Genomic DNA, 21,532 nt, shown 5'->3' with positions numbered 1-21,532 from the left:
ATTGAGTTGGAGGCGTGCATGGCCACGCAGTCGTGGGTGAGCACGGAGAGTACATGAGAGGGCTCAGAACGCACCCTTGAGGGGCCCCAGTGTTGAGGATCAGCGGGGTGGAGATGTTGTTGCCTACCCTCACCACCTGGGGGCGGCCCGTCAGGAAGTCCAGTACCCAGTTGCCCAGGGCGGGGTCGAGACCCAGGGTCTCGAGCTTGATGACGAGCTTGGAGGGTACTATGGTGTTGAATGCCGAGCTGTAGTCGATGAACAGCATTCTCACATAGGTATTCCTCTTGTCCAGATGGGTTAGGGCAGTGTGCAGTGTGGTTGAGATTGCATCGTCTGTGGACCTATTTGGGCGGTAAGCAAATTGGAGTGGGTCTAGGGTGTCAGGTAGGGTGGAGGTGATTATGGTCCTTGACTAGTCTCTCAAAGCACTTCATGATGACGGAAGTGAGTGCTACGGGGCGGTAGTCGTTTAGCTCAGTTACCGGACCAGGAACAATGGTGGCCCTCTTGAAGCATGTGGGAACAGCAGACTGGTATAGTGAGACTGGTATAGTGATTGATTGAATATGTCCGTAAACACACCGGCCAGCTGGTCTTCGCATGCTCTGAGGGCGCGGCTGGGGATGCCGTCTGGGCCTGCAGCCTTGCGAGGGTTAACACGTTTAAATGTCTTACTCACCTCGGCTGCAGTGAAGGAGAGTCCGCATGTTTTCGTTGCAGGCCGTGTCAGTGGCACTGTATTGTCCTCAAAGCGGGCAAAAAAGTTATTTAGTCTGCCTGGGAGCAAGACATCCTGGTCCGTGACTGGGCTGGTTTTCTTCTTGTAGTCCGTGATTGACAGTAGACCCTGCCACATGCCTCTTGTGTCTGAGCCGTTGAATTGAGATTCTACTTTGTCTCTGTACTGACGCTTAGCTTGTTTGATAGCCTTGCGGAGGGAATAGCTGCACTGTTTGTATTCGGTCATGTTACCAGTCACCTTGCCCTGATTAAAAGCAGTGGTTCGCGCTTTCAGTTTCACGCGAATGCTGCCATCAATCCACGGTTTCTGGTTAGGGAATGTTTTAATCGTTGCTATGGGAACGACATCTTCAACGCACGTTCTAATGAACTCGCACACCGAATCAGCGTATTCGTCAATGTTGTTATCTGACGCAATACGAAACATATCCCAGTCCACGTGATGGAAGCAGTCTTGGAGTGTGGAGTCAGCTTGGTCGGACCAGCGTTGGACAGACCTCAGCGTGGGAGCTTCTTTTTTTAGTTTCTGTCTGTAGGCAGGGATCAACAAAATGGAGTCGTGGTCAGCTTTTCCGAAAGGAGGGCGGGGCAGGGCCTTATATGCGTTGCGGAAGTTAGAGTAACAATGATCCAAGGTTTTTCCACCCCTGGTTGCGCAATCGATATGCTGTTAAAATTTAGGAGTCTTGTTTTCAGATTTGCCTTGTTAGGCGGCCATCTCTGTCGGCGCCGGAAGTAGGTGATGGAGAGGTCTTGGAGCAGGCAGGCCTTCCCCGGGAGGAAAAGCAGCTCAGTCTTGTCGAGGTTGAGGTGGTGGGCCAACATCTAAGCTGAGATATCTGCCAGGCACACAAAGATGCGTGTCTGAGTGTCAGACGAGGGGAAGGAGAAAGGTAGTTGAGTGCCAGCCGCATATTAATGATAGGAGAGACCATCTGAGGATATGACAGAGCCAAGTGACTTGCTGTATTGAGAGAAGAAGAGAGGGTGAACCGAGCACTGGGGACAACAGTTGTGAGTTCCTCTCCACATCATTCTTGGTCGGAGGGGCCTACCAGGTCTCGGATGCAATCCAAGAGTGTGCAGAGACGCCTAGCCCTGAGAAGGTGGAGAGGAGGATCTGATGGTTCACCATATCAGAAAGCTGTGACTAGTTTCTAGGACGATGAGAACACAGGAGAGTCTGCTTCGGCAGTGCGGAGAGCCTCCGAGACACAGAGAAGAGCAGTCTCGGTTGAGTGACCCGTTTTGAAGCCTGACTGGTTAGGGTCAAGAAGATAGTTCTGAGAGAGATATTGAGAGAGTTGGTCAAGTATTTCGGAAAGAAAAGAAAGGACGGATACTGGTCTGTAGTATTTGACGACAAAGAGGAGTCGAGGTGTTGGTTTCTTGAGAACGGGAGACTGGGCCATTTGGAAGTCAGAGGGGACACAGCCAGTGGTCAGGGATGAGTTGATGAGGGAAGTGAGGAATGGAAGAAGGTCTCCAGAGATGGTCTGGAGAAGGGAGGAGGGTCGCAGGATTCCATCTTGAGAGAGAGGGGGAGAAGGAGCTCAAGGCGTAGGGTAGTTCTGTGTGAATGGGACCAGTGTATTCAATAGGCTGAATGATTGAGGAGGGATGACTTCAACCTTCTTTTCAAAGTGGTTGACAGTCGTTATTAGAGAGGGAGGGGGGGGATTAAGTTTGCTAGGTTTAGAGGCAGAAGCTTGACATTTAGAGTGATAGAAAGTGGACACAGCAGTGGACACAGAGGAAGACAAGGTAGATAGGAGGGAGTGAAAGGATGATAACCTCCGGAAGTTTAGTTTGGATCCATTTTTGCTCAGCTGCCCATAGCCCTGTTCTGTAAGCTCTCAATGAGGCACTTAGCCACGGAGCAGGAGGGAAAGGCCAAGCTGGCCGGGAGGAAAGGGGAAAGTGCGAGTCATAGGATGCACAAAGGGAGGAGAGGAGGGTTGAAGAGGTAGAGTCAGGAGACAGGAGGGAAAAGGATTAGCGTTTAGCGTAGGAAAGCGTATTGCCTGCCTTGTGAGTGGGAGGGGACTGGAAAAGGGTGAAGTCAAAAGAAGCAAGGAGTTGGAAAGAAATGAATCGAAGGCAGACGTCGGGAGGTTGAAGTACGGAGAGAGGTGAGACATTGTCAGGAAATGATCTTATCAAGGTATCAAGCTCATATAGGGACTCTCTAAGGGCACCTGGATAACACAGTGCCCCCAACGCGGCCCACTCCCAAGGGCTGGGGGCTCTCGTTCTCCGTGGCTGGCGTGAGTAAGAGATTTAAGCTTGTTAACCCTCGCAATCCTGCCGGCCCAGACATCATCCCAAGCCGCATCCTCAGAGCATGCACAAACCAGCTGGCTGGGGTTAGTTCTGGACATATTCAATCTCTCCCTATCCCAGTCAGCTGTTCACACTTGATTCAAGATGTCCACGATTGTTCCTGTACCCAAGAAAGAACAGGTAACTGAAATTAATGACTACCGCCCTGTAGCTCTCACTTCTGTTTTTATGAAGTGCTTTGAGAGGCAAGTTAAGGATCATATCACCTCTACCTTACCTGACACCCTAGACCCACTCTACGCAGGCCTCAAATTCAATCATCAAGTTGCAGATGACACAGTAGAAGGCCTGATTACCAACAATGACGAGACAGCCTACAGGGAGGAGGTGAGGGCCTTGGCAGAGTGGTGCCAGGAAAAAATAACCTCTCCCTCAACGTCAACGAAACAAAGGAGCTGATCATGGACTTCAGGAAACAGCAGAGGGAGCACGCCCCTATCCACATCAAAGGGACCGCAGTGGAGAAGGTGTAAAGATTCAAGTTCCTCTACGTACACATCACTGACAATCTGAAATGGTCCACCCACACAGACAATGTGGTGAAGAAGGCGTAACAGCGCCTCTTCAACCTCAGGAGGCTGAGGAAATTTGACTTGGCCCCTAAGACCCTCACAAACTTTTACAGATGCACAATTGAGAGCATCCTGTCGGGCTGTATCACCGCCTGGTACGGCAACTGTACCGCCCGCAACCTCAGCGCTCTCCAGAGGGTGGTGCGTTCTGCCCTACGCATCACAGGGAGCACACTGCCGAACCTCCAAGACACCTACACCACCCGATGTCACAGGAAGACCAAAAAGATCATCAAGGACATCAACCACACGAGCCACGGCCTGTTCACCCCGCTACCATACAGAAGGCGAGGTCAGTACAGGTGCATCAAAGCTGGGGCCAAGAAACTGAAAAACAGCTTCTATCTCAAGGCCATCAGACTGCTAAATAGCCATCACTAGCCGGGTATCACACAGTTACTCAACCCTGCACCTTAGAAGCTGCTGCCCCATGTACATAGACATGGAATCACTGGTCACTTTAATAATGGAACACTAGTCACTTTCATAATGTTTACATACTGCTTTACTCATTTCATATGTATGTACTGTATTCTATTCTACTATATTTTAGTCAATGCCACTCCGACATTGCTCGTCCTAATATTTATATATTTCTTAATTCCATTCTTTTAGTTTTAGATTTGTGTGTGCGTTGTTGTGAATTGTTAGATACTACTGCACTGTTGGAGCTAGGAACTCAATCATTTCACTACAGCCGCAATAACATCTGCTAAATATGTGACCAATAACATTTGATTTGAACAATCATCTTCAGGTTAATAGCAGTCAGCAGTTCACACACCAAGTAGGCTACTGGGAAGAAAGGCAGCGCTTAAAGTAGATGGACCTAGCTGCCAAAAAGACAGTACTAGGCAACAGATAAAGACAAACATGATACATGAAATATTCTATAGCCAGGAGTCCTCTGGCTATAGAAAGAAGTACCCATTAGAGAGTCATTGTTATCATTGTCATTACAGCTGCCTGTTCCCATACATTATTAACTGACTTACCAGGTCAGATAAAGGTTAAATAAAATAATGAATAAATAAATTACCATCTCCCAGAAGTAGACGGCCATCTCGCTGCGGTTCTGTAGCACAGCCCAGATGAACAGAGAGGCCCACGGATAGAGACAGCTCTGCTCCCTGTATGAACAATCCCCCTGCAACAACTTATTCACTTGCTGAGTGGGGAGAGATATAAAGAGTGGGAGATCGACAGAGATGAATACAGCTTGGTTAGCACAGCACAGCAGTCACATTTACATTCTATGGCAAGGTAAGCAGTGGTATAACTTTAGCAGTGTTGATAATTCAACTATATTGGTGGAGTGGAGTCTATAACATAACACTCTATAACATGAATAAGTAGACATTGTCATTGAGAACAGATGCATTTGTAATTCATGGATCCTGGTCAAAAGTAGTGCACTTAGAAAAAAAGGGTTCTAAATGGTTATTTGTGGAGGGGATTGGGTTCTACCAAGAACTGTTTTCCTCTTTAGAACCCATTTTGGAAACGGAGGGTTCTTTGTAAGGCAAAGGGTTCTACCTAGAACTGTTTTTTGAAGAGAGGGTTCTTTGATGATTCTTTATGGGAAGAGTGATTATTTAAAAGGCAAGAAGGGTTCTACATACACTGTTCTGAATCTAAATTAGCTTTTTTTATATATATTTTTAATAGTTTTATAGTTCTTGAGTACAAGTGTTTACCTCAGTGGTAAATCTTCAACATCAGGGGTTTTAATAATCTGATACGTTTAAAAATATATATTTTTAACTGTACCTACACTACCGTTCAAAAGTTTGGGGTCAATTTGAAATTGCCTTGTATTTGAAAGAAAATACCATTTTTTTTGGACATTAAAATAACATCAAATTGATCAGAAATACAGTGTAGACATTGTTAATGTTGTAAATTACTATTGTAGCTGGAAACGGCAGATTTTTTATGGAATATCTACATAGGCCCATTATCAGCAACCATCACTCCTGTGTTCCAATGGCACATTATGTTAGCTAATCCAAGTTTATCATTTTAAAAGGCTAATTGATAATTAGAAAACCATTTTGCAATTATGTTAGCACAGCTGTAAACTGTTGTCCTAATTAAAGAAGCAATAAGCATCAGCAATACGCATCAGCATTTGTGGGTTTGATTATAGGCTCAAAATGGCAAGAAACAAAGGACTTTCTTCTGGAACTCGTCAGTCTATTCTTGTTCTGAGAAATGAAGGCTATTCCAGGCGAGACATTGCCAAGAAACTCCCGATCTCGTACAACGCTGTGTACTACTCCCTTCACAGAACAGCGCAAACTGGCTCTAACCACAATAGAAAGAGTAGTGGGAGGCCCCGGTGCACAACTGAGCAGGAGGACAAGTACTTTAGAGTGTCTAGTTTGAGAAACAGACGCCTCACAAGTCCTCAACTGGCGACTCTGGGATGCTGGCCTATCTTAATCTTTTCTTTTAATTGGACAGTCTGAGATATGGCTTTTTCTTTGCAACTCTGCCTAGAAGGCCAGCATCCTGGAGTCGCCTTTTCTCTGTTGATGTTGAGACTGGTGTTTTATGGGTACTATTTAATTAAGCTTCAAAGATTAAAGGGGTTTTGGTAGAACAGTTCATAGAGGGTTCTAGGAAGATCCCTTAAAAAATGAAAGGGTTCCCGGTAGAACCCTTCATCGAGGGTTCTAAGGAGAACATTTAGATGATAAAATGGTTCTCGGTAGAACCATTTATAGGTTCTAAGAATAACCCTTCATAGAGGGTTCTACCTTTGCTCCAAAAAGTGTTACCTTATGGAGACAATCCGAAGAACCATATATGGTTCTATTTAGCACCTTTTTATCTAAGTGTATAGGGCAGGGGTTTTCAACTCTTACTCTACAAGGTCCGGAGCCTGCTGGTTTTCTGTTCTACAACTAGAATATAGTTCAACCTGATAATTTGTTGCACCCACCTGGTGTCCCAGGTCTAAATCAGTCCCTGATTAGAGGGGAACAATTTTTAAAAAGCAGTAGAACTAGCTTCGAGGTCCACTGCTTGGATAGAGTGCCATTTGGAATGCAGCTAGGGCAGACACTACCTTCAGTGCTCTCCTGGTGCTGGCGCTCTGGTCCAAACCGAGAAGACTGTAGTAGAAGGGCTCACACACATCTCCCAGGATGTCCCATAAAAGCCGTGACACCTGGAGGGAGAGGCGAGAGGAAGTCACATAGAACTGAGATGACTAAATAGTTCAAGCAGATTATAAAACAAAACACCTAAATTCGATCAACTGCGTTTTAACTCCACACACAACGAATGACGCCATACCTTCCCTTTGACCCCTCCTATTTTATCAATTGACCATGTCATTTCTCAATAAATACCTAGTAATTTCTATAGCATAAAATAAAGGTCATGGAATTTCGTCAGCCGGTGATAGTCAAGCAAATAACTGTCGGTCTCACGTTAATTGACCGTTAATTAAATAACACATTTAGCATCTCCTGGCTTCCACACACAGCCTACAAGCCACTGATGCAGACTTTTGGAGCATCTACATTTTAAAAAGTTTAATACATCCATGTAATATAGCCCACACCTCCATAATAAATCCATTATTTATTTTAGACAGGTCTAAAGAAACATGAAATTGAGAAAATATCATCTATTTCAGAAGAACAGAATTGCTTACTCTGAATTGTCCTTAGGTTAGGTCCTGATCTGGCTATGCCATATGGCCGTGGGCTACACTAGTTCATTTAGCAGACAAGATTTGGTTAGAATTCCGTGGCATTATTTTATTTTATAGTATGAAAAATACAATTGAACAAAGCTCAATAAAATAGAAAGGATTTGAGGGAGTGCACACCTGCACACCTGCTGCTATTCTGTGTTGAGCGATTGACAAAGAAATAGGTACTCCTGTATGCTTAATTTAGAGTTATTAATGTAACTTCAGTTGGGCTATATATTTACTTTTTGAATACACTGTAATGCTGCATGATATGACTCTAATGATGATTTGAAAAAAAGTAGCTTGAAAGGCATGAGCTCTGCTTTGTTTATTGCGCAGGCAGTACACACGTCATCAGTCTCTCATTCACAATTTGACAAGCACTTGATAATGCCTCGGATTTCCCGGCGGCATCCCCTTTGTGTGGTCGTAATGCACCCTAAAAAAAATCCATGCCTTTTCGTCAGCCAACAACATGAGTAAGCCTAAACAAACAGCAAAAGCACTTAGCCTAAGTCAATCTACTATCCCCGATAGTACAGAAGTTAACCTATTCTATTCTGTGCGAGAAATAAATATTCCAAACATAGTCTGGGACAGTTGTGGGATGCGATAGAACCAAATGAATACAACCACTAGAATAAAAATAAATACAAATTATGCAATGAGGCTGACGCAACAGATCAGAACATTTAGCTTGAAATGTGATACAACATTAGGCTATTTCTTCACATTATAAGCGCAGCAATGCACACACTGCAATAGGCTATTAGTGTGAATGTTCCATTAGTGGAAACAACCATTATCAAAAGTGAACGCAAATGCGATTATGCATGTAATGCTTTAATTATAAAGGTGCATTTTAATGGTGAAAATGATCTTCCCCAAACTTGAAACTCGAAACTCACGCGCTGCTTATGTATGCCAGTTAGGCTCTACACTAGGCTCTACACTATTCGTAAAGCTCATTAATGTGGTTAATTTTAGAAGTTATTTGGCCACATATAGGCCTATGGGCTAGGCTCCATGAGATGAGCGACTATGATTCGAAAAAGTCGCAAAAAAGTGATAGGCTAATATTGTCACCCATCAGACACCCATCAGACTATTCTATTTAATCTCGTCTTTACATATACTAAATTATATATGTGTCAAATTTGTTTTGATTTAGAATGGACCATTATCATGCATCTGTCTCGGAACAGGGGCAGGGGGAAAAATACATGTCATCTATGCACTTAAATAGCGAATGGAGGACGCTTTTCCCGTGGTTCATTTTCATACCAGCCAGGTAGTCTATACTCCTGCTGTAAAGACAAGCAATGTGCTTAATATTAGGAAAGTTAAGAAATAAATATAGTAGGTCTAGCCTAGCCTATAGAAAGCTGATTGGATCCTCCTCTTTTTAATAGAGGCCCACTCTGTTTTCTTTCACAATTGCATAGACTATATAAATGTTGCGCAACATGAAGTGTTTAATTCAATTTTTGATTACATTTGCATTGATGTCAGAGTGATTAGAGGGACAATAGAGTGCTGAGTACCAGGCAGTTAGCAAGTTCGGTAGGCTACTAATGACCATCAGCAGCATCAGAGCTCGGAGAAACCTAAACGGTCACGTGGAAAGCCTTCATGACTCGTGACCGCCGGTGTGGGGGTAATATAGTCACCGCAACAGCCTTTACCCCTCCTCACCTCATACAAGCTGAGCTCTTTGACAGAGGAGGGGCCTGATAGGGGGCTCATGGGGTTCTGAGGGCTCTTGAGGGCTAAGGCCTCTTTCGGAGAGCATATGGCCAGGCCCTGTCTCTCTGTGAGAAGCCGCTGGAGCAGAGTGAAGGCCAGAGAACTGTCGGGCAGCGAGCGGTACAGGACCTCCAGGTGCCTGTAGGTTAGGTAGTCCAGGATGTTGAGGCCGTTCTCGTTGAATAGACGTATGAACTGGGGCTTGTCGTTGATCAGCGCATCCGTCATGGAGTCCTCCAGGTCCTCGTACTGCGGGAGGATAGAATGGTGTGTTTTTTATAAACATGTCTATCTGTAGATCTGTCTGTCTGTCTGTCTGTCAAAGTTTAAACAATACTATTGAGAAAATTAAGGAACACTTCACGAATTGAATCGATTTCCAACTTCCCTTCTCCACCAGCCTATTTTCTCTATATTGTTACATTTCCAATTTGTGAAGCGGATTGCCTGTCTGTCTGTCTGTCTGTTCTTCCTGCCTGTTTTGAATATAATACATTCCTTAAACAGGGGCATTAGCAGTTCACCTTCCATTGGATGTCTCCGTTGAAGAGTTCACTCTTAGCGATGTCCACCCTGTTCCAGGCTACTGCTAGCTTCAGCTCCTCTGTGTACTCACTGGCATCGCTGGACACACGTTTACTGGCTGACAGAACAATACATAGAACGAATGAGAACGTGTGAGAGAAATTACAAGATGATGTTATAAATACTTTTATTGCATCAAATTGTTGTTTTATGCAACAGAATAGGGGCTTCTTAGAACACTTTAACCTGTGTGTGTTCTACTGAGAATGGGTCTCTGGGGACTTAATGCGGACAGTAGATGTACGATGCCTGAGGCCACATGCCATTCATGGGAGGGAGAGATGGCTTAGAGCCAGACCCTGGTTTCTACACAATGAGAACAGTCTTTACAGCAGACACTGTCTGATGTGAATTATTAGTATCTTTCATACAAACCTTAACCTTGTGACCCATTCCATACATCTGTTGTTTGTCATGAACATTCAGGAGGATGTAGTTACTTTGCTATAAAAAGGTGTTGTAATTCTTTGTCTCTGGGCTCTCAACGAAATATCTGAGGGTGATTCATCGACCACCCACCATTATCGCAGAGCACTCAATCAATTCACTTTCCGTTATTAATAAGTAAATATAGATTTAGTTTAAGTATAACTCTGACTTGCGTGATACATTTCTCTCCTCATTTGATAGTAAAGAAATTAACCACCACATTAGTTTGACCAGGATCATGTTCAACATATCTCTCAACAGATAGCAAATGCACACACTCCATACACACACACGCGCGCGCACACACACACGCACGCACCCCTACCTCTGACGAGAGCCTTCAGTAGCACTGTGTCAAAATCATCAGAACTCTCCTGCTCCCCGTGGAACACTGTGATCAGATCTTTGTTTTTATAGATACTCAGAGCCTTGGGGGAGGAAGAGAAAAAGAAACAGATGAGCAGTATGACAGTCACTTAAGCACTTACTCACTCAAACTTGCTTTCTCTTTCACACACCAACACCCATAGACAGGCGTGTGGATGCTTGTACATGTATACACACTTTTATAAATTGGGTGGTTTGAGCCCAGAATGCTGATTGGCTGAAAGCCGTGCTATATTAGACTGTATACAATGGGTATGACAAAACGTTTATTTGTACTCCTCTAATAATGTTAGTAACCAGTTTATAATACCAATAAGGCACCTCGGGGGTTTGTGATATATGGCCAATATTCCACAGCTAAGGGCTGTGTCCAGGCACTCCCTGTTGGGTCGAGCATAAGAACAGCCCTTAGCCATGGTATTTTGGTCATATACCACATCCCCCAGGCCTTTTTGCTTAAATACAGACACACACAAACACACACATTACTATGCATACTACCTCTTCTATTACTTTTTTTTGTTACTTCTTCTTATTGATTATTGTACTGCAATGTTGTGGGAGCCAGCGAACAAGCATTTCACTGTACCTTTTATACCTGCTGTAAACAGTGCACGTGACAAATAACATAAAACACACACACACACTCACCCTGTCCACAAGCTTCTCCAGGTCTGCCTTGGCAGGGAAGTGTCTCCGGACCCTCTCACGGGCTCTGTCGCGCAGCTCCGCACTGGTCTTCTCGCTCCCCTCACCCTCTGGCTGGGGAGAGGGGGGGCTCATGGGCCCGGCTGCCAGTGCATCCAGCAGCTCACAGATAAGGTCCGCCGCTGGACCAGAACCATTCAACACCAGCCAGGGAGTAGCCTTCTTCAGAGAGAGATCCACCCTCTGAGGGAGGAAGGGAGGGAGAAAAGCAGAAGAGAGTGAGAGAAAGTGAAAGAAGGAGAGATAAGAGGGAAAGGGAATTTCAAAAGGGAAAGGAGAGAGAGAAAGAGGGGTTAACGAGAATGTTCTGGTCATGCACAGTAATGTACTATAGGCCTAGTGATGTCATGAAAAGTAAAGCAAGTCATAGTGATGATAGTGATGTTGCCATAGCTTACCTCCAGCATGGCAGCGTCCCCTGAGATGAGCATACACAATACAGGGACATCTATACTGCCACTGCCTGGAAAACAGGTACAGGGAAGGGGTGTAGGACAAATGGGAGAAGTCCATTAAATCACGTTTTTAAGTCATGAGTCATTGATCAGATGTCATAGTGAATGTCCATCAATGTTTCATGATTTACTACTCATAAGAATATTTATAAGAACATGTATTTTTCCACAGGCATCATGGGTTTGGATCAGCGAGTCAAATGTATTTCCTAAAAAAAGGGATGCTACACAAAAGAGAGGAGGAGATTGCCTTGTATGGTCATGATGTCAACAGAAACTAAATAAACTCCCATGGGTTGTTCGCCAGATGACTTCAACTTTGGATGAACTTTCAGTCTTACTTCCTGAAATGTATAAATCACCCACCGAATATAAGCAATTACAAAAGAGTTACACGAGCATCACAGAGTATTAAAGGTGAAAACTCGCACTCGAACGTTATGAGAATGAAATCAAGTTTTGTAAATACGCTGCAATAGGATATGGGCTTTATCGCATCTAGCTATCAACATGGCTGTGGTTCTACTGATTGAATGACATCTAGTGACATTTTCCAACCGCAAACAAGGAGTCACCATTCAGTGGTCCCCTTTCATGCTCATTACAGCTTAGCCTCAAGCCTTAGCTTAACACTGATAAGAAAAGTAATATTGTTGATCTGAACATACAGAAGTACACATTAAATGGGTGGCTTAAACATATTGCACTCCACCTGTACACCTGGGGGCTAGTCTTATAAGTGTGGGTGTGTGTGTATCTATGCGCATGTGTGCGTGCATGTAACTACTGAGTCTCACCCCAGATGCCTGTGCGCTGGTGGGATATGTAGTCCTCCATCTTGGCCCGGAAGGCCGTTTCCCCTCCCCGCTGGCCTACACTCCCATCATCCACCAGCAGGAAGGCCCGGTAGTTACTATCCAGGCAGCACGAGTCATGGGACGTGTTCTGGACATAATACCGTGCTGGAAAACTACCCTGAGAGAGGAAGAGGAGGAGGTTAGAGAGTGAGAGAGAGAAAGAGCGAAAGAGCGAGAGAGCAGAGATAGAGAAAGGGATCAGAGGCGGAGAGAAGGATAAAGGCAGAGGGGGAGTGAGATCGGGGAAGTAAAAGGGGGGTAGAGAGAGAGAGAGAGAGATAGCATTGTGATTACCTTCCCTTGTGTAATACAATTTCCTTGTTATTGTTATTTGATTTCCTGTGGCTTTGCTTTGTTGAGTGAGAAAGGGTGAGAAGCAGAGGGGAGCTACTGGATGAGTGTATGTGTCTGTGCATGTTTAATTCTGTATACAATGAACAGTGTATGTGTATGTGTGCCTGTGACGTCACGCCATTTGTGTGTGTGTGCGTGTGTGTTTGTGTGTCTGCGTGTGCACATATGTCTGCGTGTACCTCAGAGTTGACGAGCCACTGTCTGTTGTGCACGAGGCCCCAGGGGGCCACACCCACAGCGATGACTTTCTTCTGGGACAGGGAGGAGGCCGCCGCCGCATGATCCCTCACTGCTTCCCCAACACAACGTCCCACCCCCTCCCTCAGCCCCCCCGTCACTATCCACGCCCCTGAAAAGAGAGGAGAGGGATGGAGGGAGAAAGAGAAGAGGAGGGAGAAATGTGGGGAGCGAGAAATGTTTATGACACAATAATAATATGCCAGCAGACGCCTTTATTTAAAGCGACAGTGAGTGCATACATTTTTTTTATGTGTATGTGACACTTGTGGGAATTGAACCCAAAACCTTGGAATAGCAAGCACACTTTCTTACCAACAGCGCAACACATGATCATAGACAATGGACAGTAAACAATAGACAAATAAGGAGTTTGTTGGTTATGAGTCAAGGGAACTGTGCAAATACGTACTCTACACATCCTTCCTTTCCTAATACACTGCTCAAAAATAAAGGGAACACTAAAATAACACATCCTAGATCTGAATGAATGAAATATTCTTATTAAATACTTTTTTTCTTTACATAGTTGAATGTGCTGACAACAAAATCACACAAAAATTAAAGTGGAGAACCACACTACAGGCTGATCCAACTTTGATGTAATGTCCTTAAAACAAGTTAAAGTGAGGCTCAGTAGTGTGTGTGGCCTCCACGTGCCTGTATGACCTCCCCTACAACGCCTGGGCATGCTCCTGATGAGGTGGCGGATGGTTTCCTGTGGGATCTCCTCCCAGACCTGGACTAAAGCATCCGCCGACTCCTGGACAGTCTTTGGTGCAACATGGCGCTGGTGGATGGAGCGAGACATGATGTCCCGGATGTGCTCAATTGGATTCAGGTCTGGGGAACGGGCGGGTCAGTCCATAGCATCAATGCCTTCCTCTAGCAGGAACTGCTGACACACTCCAGCCACATCAGGTTTAGCATTGTCTTGCATTAGGAGGAACCCAGGGCGAACCGCCCCAGCATATGGTCTCACAAGGGGTCTGAGGATCTCATCTCGGTACCTAATGGCAGTAAGGTTACCTCTGGGGAGCACATGGAGGGCTGTGCGGCCCCCCAAAGAAATGCCACCCCACACCATGACTGACCCACTGCCAAACCGGTCATGCTGGAGGATGTTGCAGGCAGCAAAACATTCTCCACGGCGTCTCCAGACTGTCACGTCTGTCACATGTGCTCAGTGTGAACCTGCTTTCATCTGTGAAGAGCACAGGGAGCCCGTGGCGAATTTGCCAATCTTGGTATTCTCTGGCAAATGCCAAACGTCCTGCACGGTGTTGGGCTGTAAGCACAACCCCCACCTGTGGACGTCGGGCCCTCATACCACCTTATGGAGTCTGACCGTTTGAGCAGACACATGCACATTTGTGGCCTGCTGGAGGTCATTTTGCAGGGCTTTGGCAGTCCTCCTCCTGCTCCTCCCTGCACAAAGGCGGAGGTAGCGGTCCTGCTGCTGGGTTGTTGCCCTCCTACGGCCTCCTCCACATCTCCTGATGTACTGACCTGTCTCCTGATAGCGCCTCCATGCTCAGGACACTACACTGACAGACACAGCAAACCTTCTTGCCACAGCTCGCATTGATGTGCCATGCTGGATGAGCTGCACTACCTGAGCCACTTGCGTGGGTTGTAGACTCCGTCTCATGCTACCACAAGAGTGAAAGCACCGCCAGCATTCAAAAGTGACCAAAACATCAGCCAGGAAGCATAGGAACTGAGAAGTGGTGTGTGGTCACCACCTGCAGAACCACTCCTTTATTGGGGGTGTCTTGATAATTGCCTATAATTTCCACCTGTTGTCTATTCCATTTGCACAACAGCATGTGAAATTTATTGTCAATCAGTGTTGCGTCCTAAGTGGACAGTTTGATTTCACAGAAGTGTGATTGACTTGGAGTTACATTGTGTTGTTTAAGTGTTCCCTTTATTTTTTTGAGCAGTGTATATAAATATAATATGCCATTTAGCAGACACTTTCATCCAAAGCAACTTACAGTCATGCATGCATACATTTTATGTATGGGCGTGGTCCCAGGAATCAAACCCACTATCTTGGCATTGCAAGCATAGCGCATAGCTCTACCAACTAAGCTGCAGAGGACCACAGGTGCTACAGATGACTTTCCTCCCTCTTTCGTTCAAAAGTCATTTTGTCCATTTAATGGCAGTGAAAGATGCCACCATGTATTGGAATCAGGCCCCGGAATTGTTTTCTTTCAAATACTCAATTTGTTTGCTCACCTACGCACTTCTATTCCTTCTCTGGATCAGCTCTCATCTGACCTACTGGTTTGCCTCTTATGACTGCTGTGTCTGCAAATGTTATAATGCTTTATGGCTGAACATGCTTATTTCCCTGCCTTGCTTTAACAAACAACTGTCTGGCTTAGATGGTCTTGTGTTTTGTGAACTTCGAACCAGTAGAGCCAGAGGAGAAGAAGGAGGAGACTCGGAGACAGAGAAAGAAGAGGAAGCAAGACACCCCGCTAGCTGGATTTATGTTTTTTTATGGTTCAATGAAAATGAATGAACTGAGTAGACCAGACTCTGCTGCTATTAAACTGGTGTCTATGGGAGACACACCCAGTTAAGTAGACCAGAATTTACCATATTCTTCTAATGGTAAACGGTTTAATTTATTCACCATCTTTGTCTGAACTTCGAAATTGTATATACACTGTAGATGTAGGAAACATGGGAAAGTTATGCTGCTTTGAAAGTGGATGAACTTGTTAACCCACTAGGAGAAGAAAAAGTAGAAGAAAAAGCCTTTGAAAGCCTCTTTGTTTACACCTATTCAGCACTGTTCACTTTAGCTCACCCCACCCACGCACCTTAACCCCACCCAGAGTCAGCATGTGAGTCATCGTGGCATTTTTTAAATTTATTTAACCAGGTAGGCCAGTTGAGAACAAGTTCTCATTTACAACAACAACCTGGCCAAGATAAAGCAAAGCAGGGCGACAAAAAAACAACACAGAGCTACACATGGAATAAACAAAAGTACAGTCAATAACAATAGAACAATCTATATACAGTGTGTGCAAATGGAGTAAGGAGGTAAGCCAATAAATAGGCCATAGTAGAGAAGTACATCTAAATTAGCAAATTAACACTGGAGTAATAGATGTGCAAATGATGATGTGCAAGTAGAAACACTGGTGTGCAATAGAGCAAAAAAAGTAAATAAAAACAATATGGGGATGAGGTAGGTAGTTGGATGGGCTATTTACAGATGGGCTGTGTACAGCTGCAGTGATCGGTGAGCTGGTCAGATGGCTTACACTTAAAGTTAGTGAGGGCATATAAGTCTCCAACTTCAGAGATTTTTGCAATTCGTTCCAGTCATTGGCAGCAGAGAACTGGAAGGAAAAGCGGCCAAAGCAGATGTTGGCTTTGTGGATGACCAGTGAGTTATACCTGCTGGAGCGCGTGCTACGGGTAGGTGTTGTTATGGTGACCAGTTAGCTGAGATAAGGCGGAGCTTTACCTAGCAAAGACTTATAGATGACCTGGAGCCATATTCGTCTGGCAACGAATATGTAGCAAGGGCCAGCCGACGAGAGCATACAGGTCGCAGTGGTGGGTGGTATATGGGGCTTTGGTGACAAAGCAGATGGCACTGTGATAGACTGCATCCAGTTTGCTGAGTAGAGTGTGGGAGGCTATTTTGTAAATGACATCGCCGAAGTCGAGGATCGGTAGGATAGTCAGTTTTACGAGGGTATGTTTGGCAGCGTGAGTGAAGGAGGCTTTGTTTGCGAAATAGGAAGCCGATTGTAGATTTAATTTTGGATTGGACATGCTTAATACAAGTCTGGAAAGAGAGTTTACAGTCTAGCCAGACACCTAGGTATTTGTAGTAGTTGTAGTCAGAACCGTCCAGAGTAGTGATGCTAGTCGGGTGGGCGGGTACGGGCAGCGATCGGTTGAAGAGCATGCATTTAGTTTTACTAGCATTTAAGAGCAGTTTGAGGCCACGGAAGGAGAGTTGTAATGGCATTGAAGCTCGTTTGGAGGTTTGTTAACACAGTGTCCAAAGAAGGGCCAGATGTATACAGAATGGGGTCGTCTGCGTAGAGGTGGATCAAGGAATCACTCGCAGCAAGAGCGACATCATTAATATATACAGTGAAAAGGGTCGGCCCGAGAATTGAACCTTGTGGTGCCCCCATAGAGACTGCCAGAGGTCCAGACAACAGGCCCTCCGATTTGACACACTGAGCTCTATCTGAGAAGTAGTTGGTGAACCAGGCGAGGCAGTCATTTGAGAAACCAAGGCTGTTGAGTCTGCCGATAAGAATACGGTGATTGACAGAGTCGAAAGCCTTGGCCAGGTCGATGAAGATGGCTGCACAGTAAAGTATTTTATCGATGGCGATTATGATATTGTTTAGTACCTTGAGTGGAACTGAGGTGCACCCATGACCAGCTTGGAACCCGGATTGAACAGCGGAGGAGGTACGGTGTGATTCGAAATGGTCAGTAATCTGTTTGTTAACTTGGCTTTCAAAGACTTTGGAAAGGCAGGGCAGGATGGATATAGGTTTGTAACAGTTTGGGTCCAGGTGGAAAGCATGGCCAGCCATAGAGAAATGCTTATTGAAATTCTCAATTATCGTGGATTTATCGGTGGTGACAGTGTTTCCTAGCCTCAGCGCAGTGGGCAGCTAGGAGGAGGTACTCTTATTCTCCATGGACTTTACAGTGTCCCAGAACATTTTGGAGTTAGAGCTGTAGGATGCAAATTTCTGTTTGAAAAAGCTAGCCTTTGCTTTCCAAACTGACTGTGTGTATTGGTTCCTAACATCCCTGAAAAGTTGCATATCGCGGCGACTATTCAATGCTAGTACAGTACGCCACAGGCGTCCTCCAGAAACTAACCTCCAGTTCCTACTCCTGTTTAATTGTTGAGTCTTTGTTGAGTCTTTCCTCTTTTGTTCTCTATTTCTTGTTTTTTGCTCCTTGTTTTTTTTGCTCCTTGTTTTTTAAGCTGACGACATCAGGGCACCAGACCAACTTCTTGAATGGCCTACTCCATGAAGTTTGCATGTGTCTAAAAAACGTTATTTTTCTTGAAAACATTTGTTTTTACACTTAAAGCCACAATATTTAACTTTATGGGCAACCTGACCAAATTCACATAGAAATGTGAGTTATAGATATTTCATTCTCATTGAAAGCAAGTCTAAGAAGCTGTAGATCCATTCTATGTTGGCTATTTCTATGCTTACCATTTTTAAGATTATTTAAGATTTTTTTTGCGTCTTTTATTTTTGATTTTGTACACCAGCTTCAAAGAGTAGAAAATACAAAATGTTTGGTTATGGAACATATATTTCACAGCCGTTAAGATTCTCTATATGTCACATAAACTGAAATTAGGCTAACTATTAGAATTTTAGCTACCAGGTAATGGGCGGATATTGTAATGGTGGGATATTGTTTTTCAACATGAAATGTTAAACCATTCTACCACTGAGCTTTGACGATAGCGCCGGCTAAATTCAGGGCAGCAATGTTGTTGAGCGCTAGCAACACTTTTGCAGTTGTCCAAAAATCGGCAGTAACAAAGATTACCTACATACTGGCCAGCGGTATGTTCCGCTTGCTTCAACGTTTTCTACGTTGTATGACGGTTTGAACTGAACGACACGTTTCCTTTGAGGTACGTTTGCTCCCGTTTGTTAGGTGTGGCCTGGCCAATATGAGTTTGAGCATCTGAAACTTGTGCAACACACCATAATGGAAGCTGGGCCATTATAATCTAAACATTTTTCAACTGGTTTTTCAGTACAGTACCGTTTCCATTGTATTCAACTTTGCACACCATTCTGTCGCACTGAACGCAACCCCGGAAGCCTCAAATCTGTTATAGACAGAAGTCTGTGGCATGAAAGACCAATCAGGACTCATCTCACGGCATGTCCAGCCACTCCATTCGCTCAGCCAATCAGGGCAAGCCAGGAAGGATCCTGTCTTTCTCCCTGGCTGCATTCAGTACGGGAAAAAAACGGTGTGCAACATTCAGTTAAACGGCCAGTAAAACAGGGAGGGGTTAGGTTGTGGGTTGAAAAGTGAGGGGATTCTATCAATGACCCAGGCATGCACTGGGTGAAGCGAGTTAACGTTGATTGCATTCAATTTCGAATCGGGCCACCTGGGCATGAGCAAAGTGCCCCGTTTTGACCGACGACGAAGTCGGCTGAAAACAAAAGTGACATAGGTTAAGCACATAAGTAAGATTCTTTGTTTCCACATGCAAAAGTGTTTGCTTTTGATAGAAAATGATTTTTCTGCCTTCCAAATGAGTTGTTGACAACATGACCGCAGATTACTGTTCTTTTTGAGACGGGTGCTCCTCCCACACCGCTTTTGTTACAGAATGGCTCAATTACGCTTTACAAATTATGAATATGCTTGAGAATACGTCGCTCATTGCTTCAAGCCACAACTGCCAAACACAGCAAACGTACCTCAAAGTCTGTTTAAAAACATTGAAGAACAGTTTGGGGAAATCTGTCATGTAGTACAAATGTTCACACAATGTAGCAAACATTTAATCAAACTGAATGCACCCCTATATAGCTTAGTGCTTTCTCCTAGCTAAACTAGGCTTGTAATTGGTTTTTCATATCATTACAGTGCCAGTCAAAAGTTTAGACACACATTTATTTATCTACTATTTTCTACATTGTAGAATAATTGTGAATATATCAAAAAAAATAACACAAATGGAATCATGTTGTCACCAAAAAAGTGGATACATAATAAAAATAACAGCCCTACTGTGAAGTAGGAACTAGCACCAGCTTCCTTAATCCCATCACAAATGGTTACTAAACAACTCAAGACATCAAAAGGGGTTCTTAGATACTTATGACAATGTGTATAATGCATTATAACCACATCATGATGCATTATTCCTGTATGTTAAAGAGACTGGACCCATTCATCTCAATATGAATTATTGATATTTTAAACAAATAGGTTAAACAGTGGGCGTTGTCCTCACCTGTGCTCTGTGCCGTCCTGACCAGCCTCTGACCCAGGACACCAGCGTGTGTGTGTGTGTGTGTGTGTGTGTGTGTGTGTGTGTGTGTGTGTGTGTGTGTGTGTGTGTGTGTGTGTCTCACCTGTGCTCTGTGCCGCCCTGACCAGCCCCTGTCTCAGCACCTCCCTGACCCAGGGCTTGACCTTCTCGCGACCACCCACCACAGAAACCACCAGGTTGGGGGAGGGCACCCCCCAATGGGCCGTCATCAGGCTGTACATGATATGAGGTGGGGTGTCGCATGACAAACGCAGGAACTGACCAATAGGAAGAGAAGAGGGGAAGAAATTGACAATTAGTATCGCCACACAATAAGGTTATGATGATCAAGCGGCTGTGGTGGTTTATGAATACCTATGCTACATAAAGTGCTCCTAGCTAGTTGCTTGTTTTGCCTATGGTGTAGCTATTCAGAGGCGAAGAGATATCGGTACAGGTGAGAACATTCCGTCTGACTGAGCCAATGTTGTGAGGCCTGGCAGCACTGCTAGAACACTGACTTCTCTGCTATGGTTCCATAAAATGCCAGACAGACGTTCTGCTGCGACAGCCTCATACAGTATCTCACCACTGTTAAATCATGTGACACATGGAAAAAAAGTGTTTTCTTTAACATTTAAACTACTTTTTTTTCTTGTTAAAACGGTAAGAAAGAGTCATAAAATTCCACGTGAATTCACAATTCAGAATATCAATTCCGAGCCCAACCCGATATCTGACATCAGGACCGATTTTTTTCTCCACAACCTGATCCACCCACATTTTTCGGAGAGCCGATTCGTGACCATTGACGTCTTATGTCCATTGTTGGGGGCCTGCACTGCTGCCAGCAACGGTTTGGGTCTCATGGAGCGTCTCTTCCAGAGGGTTAAGAATTGCACCTTTACTACCGTTACTGTATCTCAATTCCGCCTCTCAAAGTTTGCATTTCACCACCTTCTGAATTAACTTCTCAAAGTATTGCCATAGCGGACTTTGTGCTATAGCTTGCAGTTTCCTTGCCATTTTCCAATTGTTAACAACAATGACGTGTGGTGTGCTTTATACCATGGCAAATCATTTGAAAGATGCATATCGCTTTGTTACTGTTCAAAATATGAATACATGTCAACCTATTTTGTGGTTCTAGTCCTAACATGTTTATATTAGAGCAATGTATATTATGTAATTGTGCACTTGATAAAAACCCAAGACTTCTCAAAGACCAGGCAAGAAAGCGAGATCTAAATGCTTTGTAATGCCAGTACTAAATTGCTTCCTCCACTAGTCCTAAATCGCTCCCTCCCCCTCGCCCCCAATCCTTCGATGTTTGCAGATCTGGGCAGGTAGGTTATAAGCCGTGCAAT

The 21,532-nt window shown here is 44.5% G+C and overlaps 1 protein-coding gene across 1 annotated transcript in view; it reads right to left on the bottom strand.

The window, feature by feature from the left end:
* LOC118384258 (transient receptor potential cation channel subfamily M member 4-like) overlaps window positions 1-21,532 on the bottom strand; it is a 70,414-nt gene that overhangs the window by 31,621 nt on the left and 17,261 nt on the right. Inside the window, exons 4-13 of the mRNA XM_052518381.1 lie at window positions 20,269-20,443; window positions 13,069-13,238; window positions 12,476-12,653; window positions 11,622-11,686; window positions 11,167-11,406; window positions 10,454-10,556; window positions 9,639-9,757; window positions 9,064-9,363; window positions 6,733-6,834; window positions 4,699-4,827 (exon numbers count right to left, since the gene is read on the bottom strand). Of these exons, the coding sequence (XP_052374341.1) occupies window positions 4,699-4,827; window positions 6,733-6,834; window positions 9,064-9,363; window positions 9,639-9,757; window positions 10,454-10,556; window positions 11,167-11,406; window positions 11,622-11,686; window positions 12,476-12,653; window positions 13,069-13,238; window positions 20,269-20,443 (1,581 nt within the window). The remainder of the gene's footprint in view (window positions 1-4,698; window positions 4,828-6,732; window positions 6,835-9,063; window positions 9,364-9,638; window positions 9,758-10,453; window positions 10,557-11,166; window positions 11,407-11,621; window positions 11,687-12,475; window positions 12,654-13,068; window positions 13,239-20,268; window positions 20,444-21,532) is intronic.

Source organism: Oncorhynchus keta, chromosome 5 (assembly GCF_023373465.1).
Source record: "Oncorhynchus keta strain PuntledgeMale-10-30-2019 chromosome 5, Oket_V2, whole genome shotgun sequence".
In the NCBI taxonomy this organism is placed as follows: domain Eukaryota; kingdom Metazoa; phylum Chordata; class Actinopteri; order Salmoniformes; family Salmonidae; genus Oncorhynchus; species Oncorhynchus keta.
Note: the sequence above shows the minus strand (reverse complement) of the source record. Positions and strands in the feature narration are given on the sequence as shown.